A 13,000-nucleotide genomic window follows, 5' to 3' on the forward strand; every position below is an offset into this window, starting at 1 on the left:
GCATCTCAGCTTCACATAAAAACACAATATTATCTATCCAACCTTCCCATCCTCTCCATTTACCATGGCAAGGGAATGATTCTGAAAAGGAACAACTCTGGAAAAAGATGGAACAGTGATTCCTCTACTTTATGACATAGAAGACATTTATTTCCCATTGAAAAGTTTTTCTTCTTTAAAGTAATCCTCGTCAGACTCCATGTACAGATGTGGACCGTAAAGGTACGTTTCCTTTTGGAGTTGGGATTCTTCCCCATATGGTCCCCTCTGGAAACTGGGCATTGGTTACTGGAAGAAGTGCAACACCTAATTGAAAATTTACTCAACAAGTTGCATTTTGATGAATATTATCATCAGATTGGAAGTCTGTACACCAGCCCACATCTTCATCATCCTTTCCCAAGCTGTTAATTCAGGTGTGACAGTGTAATTAAAGCTACATCCCCACTCCACTGCTACAAATGCAGTCAGCCAAACCTTTTTGTTCCTAGAAAGATGAAAAGGGAACCAAAACATTGAGTTACCAAACCTAGATAAAACCATGGTTCTAACAAGCATACCTTTCTTTAATGTTTCCTAAAAACTTCCACCCATCCTCTCCATATTCCTGAACTGGAATCCATCTCATATTTGCTGCCCGACTGGGAAGACCCTCAACCGTCTTTTTGGATTTAATCTTTTTCCATCACCTTAGTTGTCAAAAGTGGCTACGCCTAGACGGGCTAGGCGTAGGGCCACCGCTTAGGCTTATGGGTCTAGGTAGTAGGGCCCTATTTTTTCGGCTAGGCCCTACCTAGGCTTTAAGGGTATGGTTGTTATTTTTTCCCTTTTTTTTGTCTCGTTTATTCTTTTGCTTTTTTTTTATTCCTCTCACTCCAAATGCTTCATTTTTTTCTTGTCTCTTCTTCTTTTCCTTTACTTTTTCACCTTCTTTTCTTCTTCTCCTTTTACCCTCTACCTTCTCTTCTTCTATTCTTTCTTTCCCTTTTCCCTTTTTCCTTCTTTTTCTTTTTTTATTCTTATTATTTTTTTTCTTCTTCCTTTTCTTGCCCCTCCACACTCTTCTTTTTTCTTCCTCTTCTTCTTCCTTTTTCCTCTTTTTTTTTTCTTTTTGTTCTTTACAGGAATGCCTATGTTTCTCACACGCAAATACAAAATTATGGATTATAATCCAAAACCCCTAAAATCTAAAGCATACATAAAAAAACAGATTTAGCATACGTCCACTCAATAAATTATAAAAATAGCAATTATGATACAAAACCCCTAAAATCTAAAGCATACTAAAAAAAATCGGATTTAGTACGCAATCACTCAATAAATTACAAAAAAATGGATTATAATCTAAAACCCTTAAAATCTAAATCATACATAAAAAAAATTGGACTTAGCATACCTTGGGTGAGGATGCCGGAGAGGATGCCGCCATGTGCGAAGGACACCGGATAGGATGCCGTCGGTGGTGGTAGGCGGTCACACACACACACACACACACACACACACACACACACATATATATATATATATATAGGGTAATCTTTGCTACACTCGTGGGTAAGGGAACCCCTAGTGAAATTTTTTAATATTTCCTACCCTCGTGGGTAAGGAACCCCTAGTGAAAAATCTAATATTTTATTTTCCTCAGTTCTTTTTGAACTTGACCCTTCGGGTGTGATCTATATTTAGCAGAAACTGACCTTCGGATCATGTTTTTCTGATCCATATGTCAGATTTTGCAAGGGTTGAAAAATCAGCGGCCTATGATGCACCAAAATTTCAAACCTCAAAACAACATATTTTTATGCTCAAAAACTATGCTGTTATTCAGATTATCAACCCTAGATCAACGAATAGGGATCCCAGTATGAAGGTGATAGCAAATATTTCAAAGGTAAGCTACCAATGCAACGACCAAAGATTAGTGGCACTACTGACATGTTTGAGACCAAAGATTAGTGGCACTACCGACATGTTTGAGACCTTCCTAGTTCATTTCAAACTTACGTCTGGGATGTGAGATTCATACAGGAGAGTGAGAATCAAGCTCCCAAAAGAGACGTCTCTCTTTATCTCTTAAAACTTTCTCTAAATTTTTTGTATAATGTATTTTGATATATGTGCTGTCAAAATTCCACCTTTGCATTTTTTTGTTTGCATTTCGCTTTGTTTGTTCATTATTTCATTTGTTGTAATTCTATTTTTTGAAGGATCATGGCTCCAAACATTAACATGAAAATTCAGTGAAGTACCTGCATTCTTTTATTATGTAAATTTGATGAAATGAAATTACTCATCCAGTTGGTTTTTGGATTGTTTAACATTTCTAGAGGTTCATTCCCCATCAACCCGAACCATGTTAGTGATGTTCAAATATTCTTTTCATGATTTTGTTTGTGTGGAAAGCCTAGAAGAAATCCACTTAAGGACACAAGATTGAAACTTAAAAGAATACAACTATTGTGAAAAGCAGTGACCCTGAGAAATGCCTATGTATCAAACATTATGTTTACCTCTTCAGTTCTAAATCACGAAAGAATTTGATTAGTTATCCAGCAGGCGACCATGTTTTATCACCTGCCTCTTTGTAGCTTCAGGGATGGTTTCTTAGATCTTGACATAAGTTTTCATGCACCTTTTTTTCTCTTCTTGGTAGAAGTAATGCCTACTATAAGTGCAATAGAAACTTAAGGGAATGGGGTGCAACATGTCTCTCCTTTTCACCGTAGGAGTCAAAACAAATGTAAAATGTGCATGGACTGCCTTTATGAATGTCTTTTATCTTTTTTTTTTCTTTGTGCAGGTGCTGAATGTCTCACTTGCTGCATTAGGATCTTTGATGTGGCTTAGGAAGAACAAGCCAAAAGCACTAATCCCTATTATATATTTTTGTGCTGGGATACTTGCAACAATGCCATCCATAACTAGGTATAATAATAACTTTGATCTGGTTCTTACAAGATTCAAATATAACTAAATAGATAATCACAAGGACACAGTTTTGAGATGTGCATAGGGTGACATATCATGAGCGTGACACAGCATGGCACATGGGACATGATCAGTGTTTGGCCATCTCTTTTGTATTTAGTTATTTTCATGACTTCGCTTATGTTTGTTTTAGTTACTCTAGAGTCTTGACTAAAGTACATACCTCTCTCTCTCTCTCTCTCTCTCTCTCTATATATATATATATATATATATATATATATCCATTGTGTGTGTGGCAGTTATAAAATGCAACAGCTTGTCCTTGAGTGCATCTTTGTGTGTGTATATATATATATATATATCCATTGTCTGTGTGGCATAGATAACTCATAAAATGCAACAGCTTGTCCTTGAGTGCATCTTTGTGTGATTTTCCCCTAGTATTTAGGTTTTCTACACACTAAAGTCAGTTCTCTTGGACATGGTGCATGACTATATTAACCTGGCTATTATTCTTTAGTTTGCTAAAGTCAGAGCATTTGCTAGATCTGAACTGTTGGATGTATTTATCATTGCTTATTTATTAAGAAACAAGCTTTGTTTCGAATGATTTGATGTAAAAATGTAAATATTTTATCATTAAATTTTAGTACAATGTCAACCATTCATTTTTTCACCTATTTAAAATACACATCCGAGCACAAAGATGTTTAACCCAAAACATGTTTTCTATTGAATAAACACATCTAACGGTTCAGATCTATTATAAAATACCTAAAACTATGATTTTTGAAGGGTCTTAACAGTGACCTAACGAAAAAGGGGGCAACACAATCCCCATTCTCATATATATATATATATATATATATATATATATATATATATATATATATATATATATATGTAATGAAATGGTGGTCTTCAACAAATGCACAAATAACTCACAAACAAGTGTCTATTGGAGACACTACAAGCATGACCCTTGAAAGGGTATAAAAGGAAGAACACTTGAAAAATAAATAATACTTTATTCATGAACAAAATGCTTAAGAAGCATAGTAGTTTACATTGAAGGGGTTCACCCCTATATATACAAAAAGTGGAAGAGAGAGGAGAGCTCATTTTGAGCTCTCCAAAAGAGACGTTGGAAGTCCAACGTCTCTTAATATAGCTGTTGGACTACAGTCCAACAACATTTATTATTATAGCTGTTGGACTATAGTCCAACAACATTTATTATAGCTGTTGGACTACAGTCCAACAGCTATTTGCACAGTCAAGTTCCAACAGGAACTTGACTGGATCAAATATCTAGTTTCTATTGAACTAGATGCTAAAAAAGAAAATAAATAAAAATAGAAAAAGAAAATAATAAAAGAAAATATAATAATATTAAATTATATATATATATATATATATATATATATATATTACAGTTTACATTTTAACACTCCCCCTCAAACTTACGGTACAATGAGCGAAAGTTTGTCTAAGAGGAAGTGAAATCTGAGAGCAGCGAGAGGCTTGGTGAAGAAGTCTGCTAATTGATATTCTGATGTAACATATGGCAGATCAATGGTTCCATGTAAGTATTCCTCTCTGACATAGTGACAGTCCATCTCAATGTGTTTAGTGTGCTCATGGAATGTCCGGTTGCTTGCAATGTAGATCGTACTTTTGTTGTCACAACACATCTTTGAAGCTTGCGTTGCTTTAGCTCCCATATCCGCTAGCAATCCTCTGAGCCAAACAACCTCCATAGTGGTGGTTGCCATGACTCTGTATTCAGCTTCGGTGGAGGAAAGAGAGACTTTCTGCTGCTTCTTGCACCTCCACGAAATTAAGGTTTCACCTAGGAACACACAAAAACCAGTAGTTGAGTGTCTATTATTGGGATCACCTCCCCAGTCAGCATCAGTATATGCAATTAAATTTAATGAAGATGAAGCAGACAAGAAGAGTCCTCGTGAAAGAGAGGATTTTAAGTATCTAATAATACGCAAAATCGCTCCCATGTGCACGGAGGTGGGAGCATGCTGAAACTGACTGACTGTATGAACCGCATGAGTTATATCTGGCCTAGTAATTGAAAGATAAGAAAGAGCTCCAACAAGCTGTCTATAAGGAGTAGGATCATCAAGAAGTTCTTCATCATCAATTTTCATTTTAACATTGACAACTTCTAGAGTGTCTACTTTTTTATCATCTGTAATTCCAGACCTGGAAACGATATCAAGAGCAAATTTAGATTGAGATCTCAAATACCCACGAGGGGAATAAGCAACTTCAATGCCTAAAAAATATCTTAATAAACCTAAGTCGGTCATTTCAAAGTGAGTTTTAAGAAGAGATTTGATATTTGCAACTCCCTGTTTGTCGCCTCCGGTGATGATCATATCGTCCACATAGAGAAGAAGAAGAATGATGCCTGCATCAGATTTCTTAACAAACAAAGCAATGTCAGTTAAACAAGGTTGAAAACAAATATCAAGCATAACATGACTAAATCGGTCATATCAGGCTTTTGGAGCCTGTTTAAGACCAGAAAGAGCTTTTTCTAGACGAAGAGCTTTACCCTTAGGGATACTAATACCAGGTGGGGCTTCCATGTGTACTTCTTCAACGAGATTCCCATTCAGGAAAACATTTTTGACATCTAATTGAAAGATAGGCCATGTTCTAATGGAGGCCAACGCTATTAAAGTTCTAACAGTGGTCATACGGGCCACGGGAGCAAATGTTTTTTCATAATCGATGCCATACTCCTGGGCATATTCTTTTGCTACTAAACGGGCCTTATATCTTTCCAGGGTCCCATCACTTTTGGTTTTGACTTTGTATACCCACCTACAACCTATAGGTTTCTTACTCGGAGGGATATCTTGTATCGTCCAAGTATTGGCCTTTTCTAGTGCATCCAATTCTATTTTCATGGCTTCTATCCATTCTATATGATTTTTGGCTTGAGAATAGGATGATGGTTCAACATATGATTGTATTAATGTAATGGCGGCCCTATACGTGGGTGAAAAAGATTCATAAGAAACAAATTTTTCTGGAGGTTTAGAGATTCTAGACGTTCTTCTAGGTGAGACTTCAGAGTATTTTTGTAATGCACATGAAAAATTTTGCTCTCTACGTCTTGAATATTGTAGACTAACATCTCTATGGATTTGCTCTTCATTATCATCATTTTCAACAACAATAGGACTTTGATCATTGTCAAGGTCACATCCAACATCACATTCATTGGATTTTGAAGTTGGATCAATTAAAAACGAGTATTCAGTGACATCCTTGGATTTTTCAAATTCAAAGAAGCTTTCTTTTTCCAAAAAAGATACATTTCTTGACACATATAATTTGTCATTTTGAAAATCGAAACACCTGTAGCCTTTTTTATTATCAGCATATCCTAAAAAGGCACATGGGATTGCACGAGGAGAGAGTTTGTCAATTCTGTTGGTGAAAACAAAACATTTGCATCCAAAGACTCTTAATCTAGAATAATCTGGAGTTAAATTAACAAGCTTTTCTATTGGAGTTGTATTCTTTAATGAGGAAGATGGCATCCTATTAATGAGGTAGGTGGCAGTTAGGACCGCTTCAGCCCAAAAACTTTTTGGAACTTGATTTGCAATTAGCAATGTCCTAGTAGTTTCCATAGTGTGCCGATGTTTGCGTTCGGCTAGGCCATTTTGTTGTGGAGTGTGTGGACATGATCTTTGATGTGTAATACCATGTAAATTGAGATAGTCTTTGAATTCGTTGGACATAAATTCTCCCCCTGAATCAGTGCGAAAAACAGACATATCATTTTGAAACTTATTTTTAACCATTTTATGAAATATTTGGAAGTTAGCAAAGACATCAGATTTATGTTTAAGAAAATAAATCCAAGTATGTCTAGAAAAGTCATCAACAAAAATGATATAATATGTATAACCACTTTTGAAAATAACTGGTGCGGGACCCCAAACATCCGAATGTATTAACTCAAGTGGTCGTGAGGAAACAAAAGTTCTACTAAGAAATGGTAACCTTTTCATTTTGCCAAGAATGCAGTCTTTACAAGAAAAATTTTCAGAATTACAAAATTTTTCCAAACTTGGAAAATATTGAATTTTAGACATATGAGGATGGCCAAGCCTTTTGTGCCATAAATCCAATTCTATTTTCTGAATATTATAACAAAATGCATTCTTGGGTAATTCCAAAAAGCCCATGTAATAAAGTCCTCCTTCTCTATGGCCTTCCCCAATCAGCTTCCCTGACTGGCGATCCTGTACCCAACAACCATGAGAAGAGAAGGAGATATTACATCCATAATCAGATATTTGCGAGACAGATAAGAGATTCAAATTAAGTTTAGGGATATATCTAACTTCTGGAATAAAAAATCTTTTGGATTTTTGAAGATTTTCAAAACATCCTATTCCTTTTACTTCAAGAGATGTGTCATTGGCTGTAAAAACCTTTGACACACTTGAGTTATTTTTAAGACATTCGAATAGACTATTAACATTTGGGGTCATATGAAAAGAAGCACCAGAATCTAAAAGCCAAGGAAAGTTACTTGGACCGGAGAAAGATGCAACTGCCGCTCCAGTTGAGGCTTCGGTTGAGGAGGATACCCCATTGAGAAGAGGTTGAAGGATTTCCATCAGTTGAGTCATAGACACAGGTGCATCTTGATCTTTTGACTCGGATTCAACAGATGCAACTCTTTTTTCTTCTCTTCTTTTTAACTTTGGACATTGAGGCCTATAGTGCCCCGGTTCATGACAATGATGACAAATAACTTTTCTTTTATCAAAGTCGCCGTTTTGCCTTCCAAAATGAGGCGGCTTGTAAGTACGAGTATGATTCCCCGATCTAGATACAGCTAAAACGGAGTCATCATCAACTTTTGGAGTACTTTTTCTAAGTCTATTTTCCTCCATAGTGAGCTCTTCTATAGTATCAACAATAGAAGGAATTTTTCCACGATGTAAAAGGGCCGATTTGGTGGATTCAAACTCCGGCCTTAGACCATTCACAAATTGATAGAAATGTTCCATATCGAGTTGCTTTTGGCGAAGCTCGATATCTTCGGCACAATGCCATTTGGGCTCAAGAAGAGCCAACTCTTCCCAAAGTTCGGACAACTCATTATAATATTCTCGAATAGTTTTATCTTTTTGAGTCATTGTCCGAACTTTATCTTGTAAATTGCATACATGTGCAATATCTTTAAGGGAATACATGTTTTTGAGGTATTCCCAAGCTTTATCGGCATGCTCAAACTTAGCTAGACTAGAGCATTTTTTTAATGGCTATGCTATTGATGAGCCATGACATAATTTTTGCATGCCCTATCCTCCATTCTTTCCATTTCTTTTCATAAGTGGCTAACGCCTTACTCTTCTCTTCTTTCGTTAGAGGAACCTCTTTATCACCCTCTTTCTTGGTAAGAGATAGTTTAGGTTCCAAATCGGAACCATCCACTATACCCCATAAACCTTTTCCCCAAATGTGGTGCTTCATAATCGAAGCCCACATTACATAGTTAGTATCATTTAGCTTCATAGGAATGATGGTGATCTTATCATTGTCATCCATCTTTTACAAGGGTAAGAGAGGAATAAATAGAAGGAGAGAGAGAAAAATAAAAGAAAAGAAAAGGAGTAGACAAAGGAATAAGAGAGGATACAAAACCAAAATTTTTGTAGCACAAGTTCGCCTTTCTTCAAACAAATCTTCTTGAGCCAAGAACAAGGTGATAAAACACCTTTTGTAAATGTGGCACGGAAATTGAGGCGGAAGCTCTTAAAGATCTAAGGATTTCGTAGCTTTGATACCATGTAATGAAATGGTGGTCTTCAACAAATGCACAAATAACTCACAAACAAGTGTCTATTGGAGACACTACAAGCATGACCCTTGAAAGGGTATAAAAGAAAGAACACTTGAAAAATAAATAATACTTTATTCATGAACAAAATGCTTAAGAAGCATAGTAGTTTACATTGAAGGGGTTCACCCCTGTGTATACAAAAAAGTGGAAGAGAGAGGAAAGCTCATTTTGAGCTCTCCAAAAGAGACGTTGGAAGTCCAACGTCTCTTAATATAGCTGTTGGACTACAGTCCAACAGCATTTATTATTATATCTGTTGGACTATAATCCAACAGCATTTATTATAGCTGTTGGACTACAGTCCAACAGCTATTTGCACTGTCAAGTTCATCAAATATCTAGTTTCTATTGAACTAGATGCTAAAAAAGAAAATAAAGAAAAATAGAAAAAGAAAATATAATAATATTAAATAATATATATATATATATATTACAGTTTACATTTTAACAATATATATATATATATATATATATATATATATATATATATATATCATGATATTAACTGGTTTGCCTTGTCAGAATGATAATTACTAAAATAGGCGGTCCTTTTTTGTCCTATCAGGAGTAGGGATTTAGCTTCACTGAATTTTCTTTGATGCTTTTTAGATGCAAAATGTAGAAAATAATAGACAACACTTTTTTTTAATCAGTTCTTTCAAGGGTTGTTTGCTCCACTTTCTTAACAATTCGCTATTTTCCTGACTTTACTCCTGGATTATATCCACATGCCTAACCAATTGCAAGAACAAGGTCTACTCACATTTTATCAAAATGTATATTTAATGATAGCTGGCATACATGCACAATGAGCGTTTTTATACCCATCTGTTTATTTAAAATGTATATCTAATGGTAGCTGACAATAAAATTACATCTAATGGTGGCTGACAATGAAATTACATGTACAATGAGGATCTGCGGTGGCCAGTTTCTGATTATTTTCCAGCAGTTGAGTTTTTGTATTTAGTTGCTTCCTTTTGGCTCATGAAGAACAACCTTTGCGCATATTTTTGCAGCTATATGAGACGCAGCCTGGGGTGGCACTTTCCTAGGGTAGTGGGATTTGAATTGTTTTCATCCCTTGTAATGGCGTTTATCAGTTGGCAGTTATTCAGTGCATGCCAGAGACCCTCAGCATGATAACAGAGTACCTCAGATGAGGGTCTGCTCTCCCTGAAGGAACCTTGATCCCGTCATTTCTCATTCTCATGTCTTAAGAATCAGTTCCTTCCGGTTAATTTTTCCTCATTGTAAAGCCGTGCAAATAGTGCTGGCCTATGTAGCTTGTAGCAACTGCCGAATATTAAGCTTGTATCACCAAATTAATGCTTATGTACAACAAAGCGTGCAACTATGCACACTTCCCAGGAATTTACAATTTATTCATCAAGATCAAATTTTCCCTATTATGTTCAGAGGCAATGATTTTCCAGCATGGTTGCCAGAAACAGGCGTGGGTACTTGCTGGTATTAGTCTGCTTTTAGAAAACTCGGTTTATACTTGAAACACACTGATACGGTTTCAAAATATTTTGATACGGCATCTAATAAACCTTGATATGGTTTCTAAAAGAATTGGTCCAAGTTTTAAAAAATTGATGCAAAATATATATATTTTCTTGAACTTGTACCTATTTCATCAGTCACTATATGATATAATAGTTAAGTCAATGAAAATCTGTTTTGCATATTTCATCAGTCAGTATATTCTGTTATAATTTCTGTATGCCATAATAGTCAAGTCTCGATGACAATCTGTCATAGGGACCATTTTGGCTGCATGTCCCTCGTGATGCTTTGTCACACTGATTCGGATACTGACACATACTGTCACTATTTTAATATTTCTATATCATTTTTTAATACTTTGATGTTATTCAATAAAAAAGGCAGTTCTGTAGAATATGCTTGCATGATAACAAATCAACAATGGGGAGGAGGTTATGGCATGTCCCTGTTTCCGTTGGTGTGTTGGAAGGAAATATCCAAATCACTTGACCTTGGTGGGCTGGGATTTCAGGACATCCACTTATTTAATTTGGTACTCTTGACTAAGTGGATATGGTTGATTGGTAGGGATGAAGGCAAGCTGTCCTTAATATTTTGTGAAAAATATGACCTAATGGGTTGGCCTAAGAATTGGTTGAGAACCATAAATTGAGAGGGGTTCCCGCATTTGGAAGGGGTGGATTTTGGCATTACAAACTATTTTGCTACTTGTTAAAAATTCAAGTTGGCGATGGTAGCAAGACCCTCTCTTGGCAAGATTGGTGGTGGGGTGATATGCCACTCAGGGGAGCATTTCTTGATCTTGTACAATGGAGGGGGTTCTCCTCCGACTGAGATGGGAGATCACTGATCGTGTGCTGCTAAAATGGCCTGGTCCATCCGTCGATTGGCTAGGCTCTAACAGGGCCATCTTGTAGTATCTCCTGCAGCTTTATTTTCTTACTTTTATGCAACTCTGATTTTCTTTGTATGGGTTTCCTGTTTGACATGATGCGTTGGATGTGATACCTCGTCACACATGCGTCTTATGTGCTGTTCAACGATATATCAATGAGATTGAGTTTTCTTTAAAAAAAAAAAACAAATCAACAATGTTATATATGGTCAAAAACCAAATTGCCCACGTTTGAACACTTTCTCAAATAACACCAATCTTTTTCATTTTATTTCCATTACTCTTCTTCAAGCGACGCTTCTACTCGAAGGAGAACGAACCCGACTGCCACGCCAATCAGAACAAGGCCATTCATGATGGCAGCAATCCTGAAGATCTCACCAGCAGCATTGCTGGTTGATGAAAGAGCCCCACCACCTCTTCCTTTGGCCTTGGTGGAATTCAACACCTTAGCAACCGATCTGGTTCTGAGCTTTCAGCCCCCAAAGGAATTGATGCTACCAATATAGTTCACCATGGTGCTTTTCCTTTTTGAAGAGCTGCTGCAAACCGTGCTGCATGTAATCACTGCCTGAGATGCAGTCATGGAGGTGGTCGTCATCCCTGAAGAGCTAATTCAGAACAACAAAGAATACACAGACAATTGATGGAGATTAGGATAAATAAAGCTCTTCTGCTTCACTAAAGCAGAACATATATACACACATAGCAGACTACACATCACCAACTGCACATTGGTAGGCCTCTGGCTAGTGAAACCCTTACGGTCTTCCCTGCCAGCGAGAGAGTATACTTAACTCTCATGGGTTTCGAGCCATAGTCATCCCATGTCAAGCTACAAACTACGGTTGCCCCTTATTAACTAGGAAAGCAGTCCCGGGGCCAAACAGAATCGTCCAATTGCATCAGTGAAAAAGAAACATATCCAGGGATGGAAGGGAGACTATACCTTGGGGAGATCAATGGGTTCTTGACAGGGTTTTTGTCACTCCAAATTTGTTGGATCTCATTCCAGATGTCAAATGTGTCTTGCTGGCTCCTTCTATCTCGAACCATGGTCAGTTAATCACTACTTGGGGGGTGGTTTTAATTCCGCCAGGAGTTTTGTGTTTGAACAATGGTGGCTCCAGGAGCCAGATTTTCATACTATTATTTCAGACTCTTGGAACAAGCCCTCCAATGAGCAGTGGGCAGCTATCCGGTGTCATGAGAAGTTGTCTCGTCTCGCTAAGGATATTAAAGCTTGGCTCCATAATCGAGACGTGGTTAAATTTCAGCAAATGACTACTTGGGAGCAAGAGATTTCAGCATTGTATCAAACTATGTCTTCCCCGGAGTCTCTATCTGATTCACACTTGCAAAGTTTGCAGGCCAGATCTATTGAGTTATCAACGCTTTTGAAGAACTGGAGAGTCAAAGAGGAAATTAGATGGAAGCAACGGGCAAGGGTGAAATGGCTTGCGGCCGGAGACGGTAATACTAAATTTTTTCACTCATATGCTTCTTATCGTCATAGGAGGAATGTCATCCCATCAATCACCATTGGGAATGTTTCATTCCTTAATCAGCACGTTATTTCAGTTGTCACTCAGTATTTCAAAGATTTATATTCTGTTTCACTTACTGCAAATGATGTCATTGGTCCTGTTTCTGTTGGTTCGATTCGGCAAGATCAAGCTAGAATTATGCAAATGAAGTTCTCTGAAGATGAGATTTTTAGGGAAATCAAAGGTTTGTCAGGGTGGAAAGCTCCAGGTTATGATGGGTTT

The 13,000-nt window shown here is 36.9% G+C and overlaps 1 protein-coding gene across 1 annotated transcript in view; it reads left to right on the plus strand.

Annotated features, from left to right (window-relative positions):
- Positions 1-10,217, plus strand: part of LOC149838668 (seven transmembrane domain protein) — an 86,898-nt gene extending 76,681 nt beyond the window's left edge. The window contains exons 6-7 of the mRNA XM_090006733.1: positions 2,801-2,925; positions 9,844-10,217. Of these exons, the coding sequence (XP_089862859.1) occupies positions 2,801-2,925; positions 9,844-9,967 (249 nt within the window). The 3' untranslated portion in view covers positions 9,968-10,217. The remainder of the gene's footprint in view (positions 1-2,800; positions 2,926-9,843) is intronic.
- Positions 10,218-13,000: the final 2,783 nt, after the last annotated feature.

Source organism: Nuphar pumila, chromosome 5 (genome assembly GCF_984573655.1).
Source record: "Nuphar pumila chromosome 5, dmNupPumi1.hap1.1, whole genome shotgun sequence".
Classification (NCBI taxonomy): Eukaryota; Viridiplantae; Streptophyta; class Magnoliopsida; order Nymphaeales; family Nymphaeaceae; genus Nuphar; species Nuphar pumila.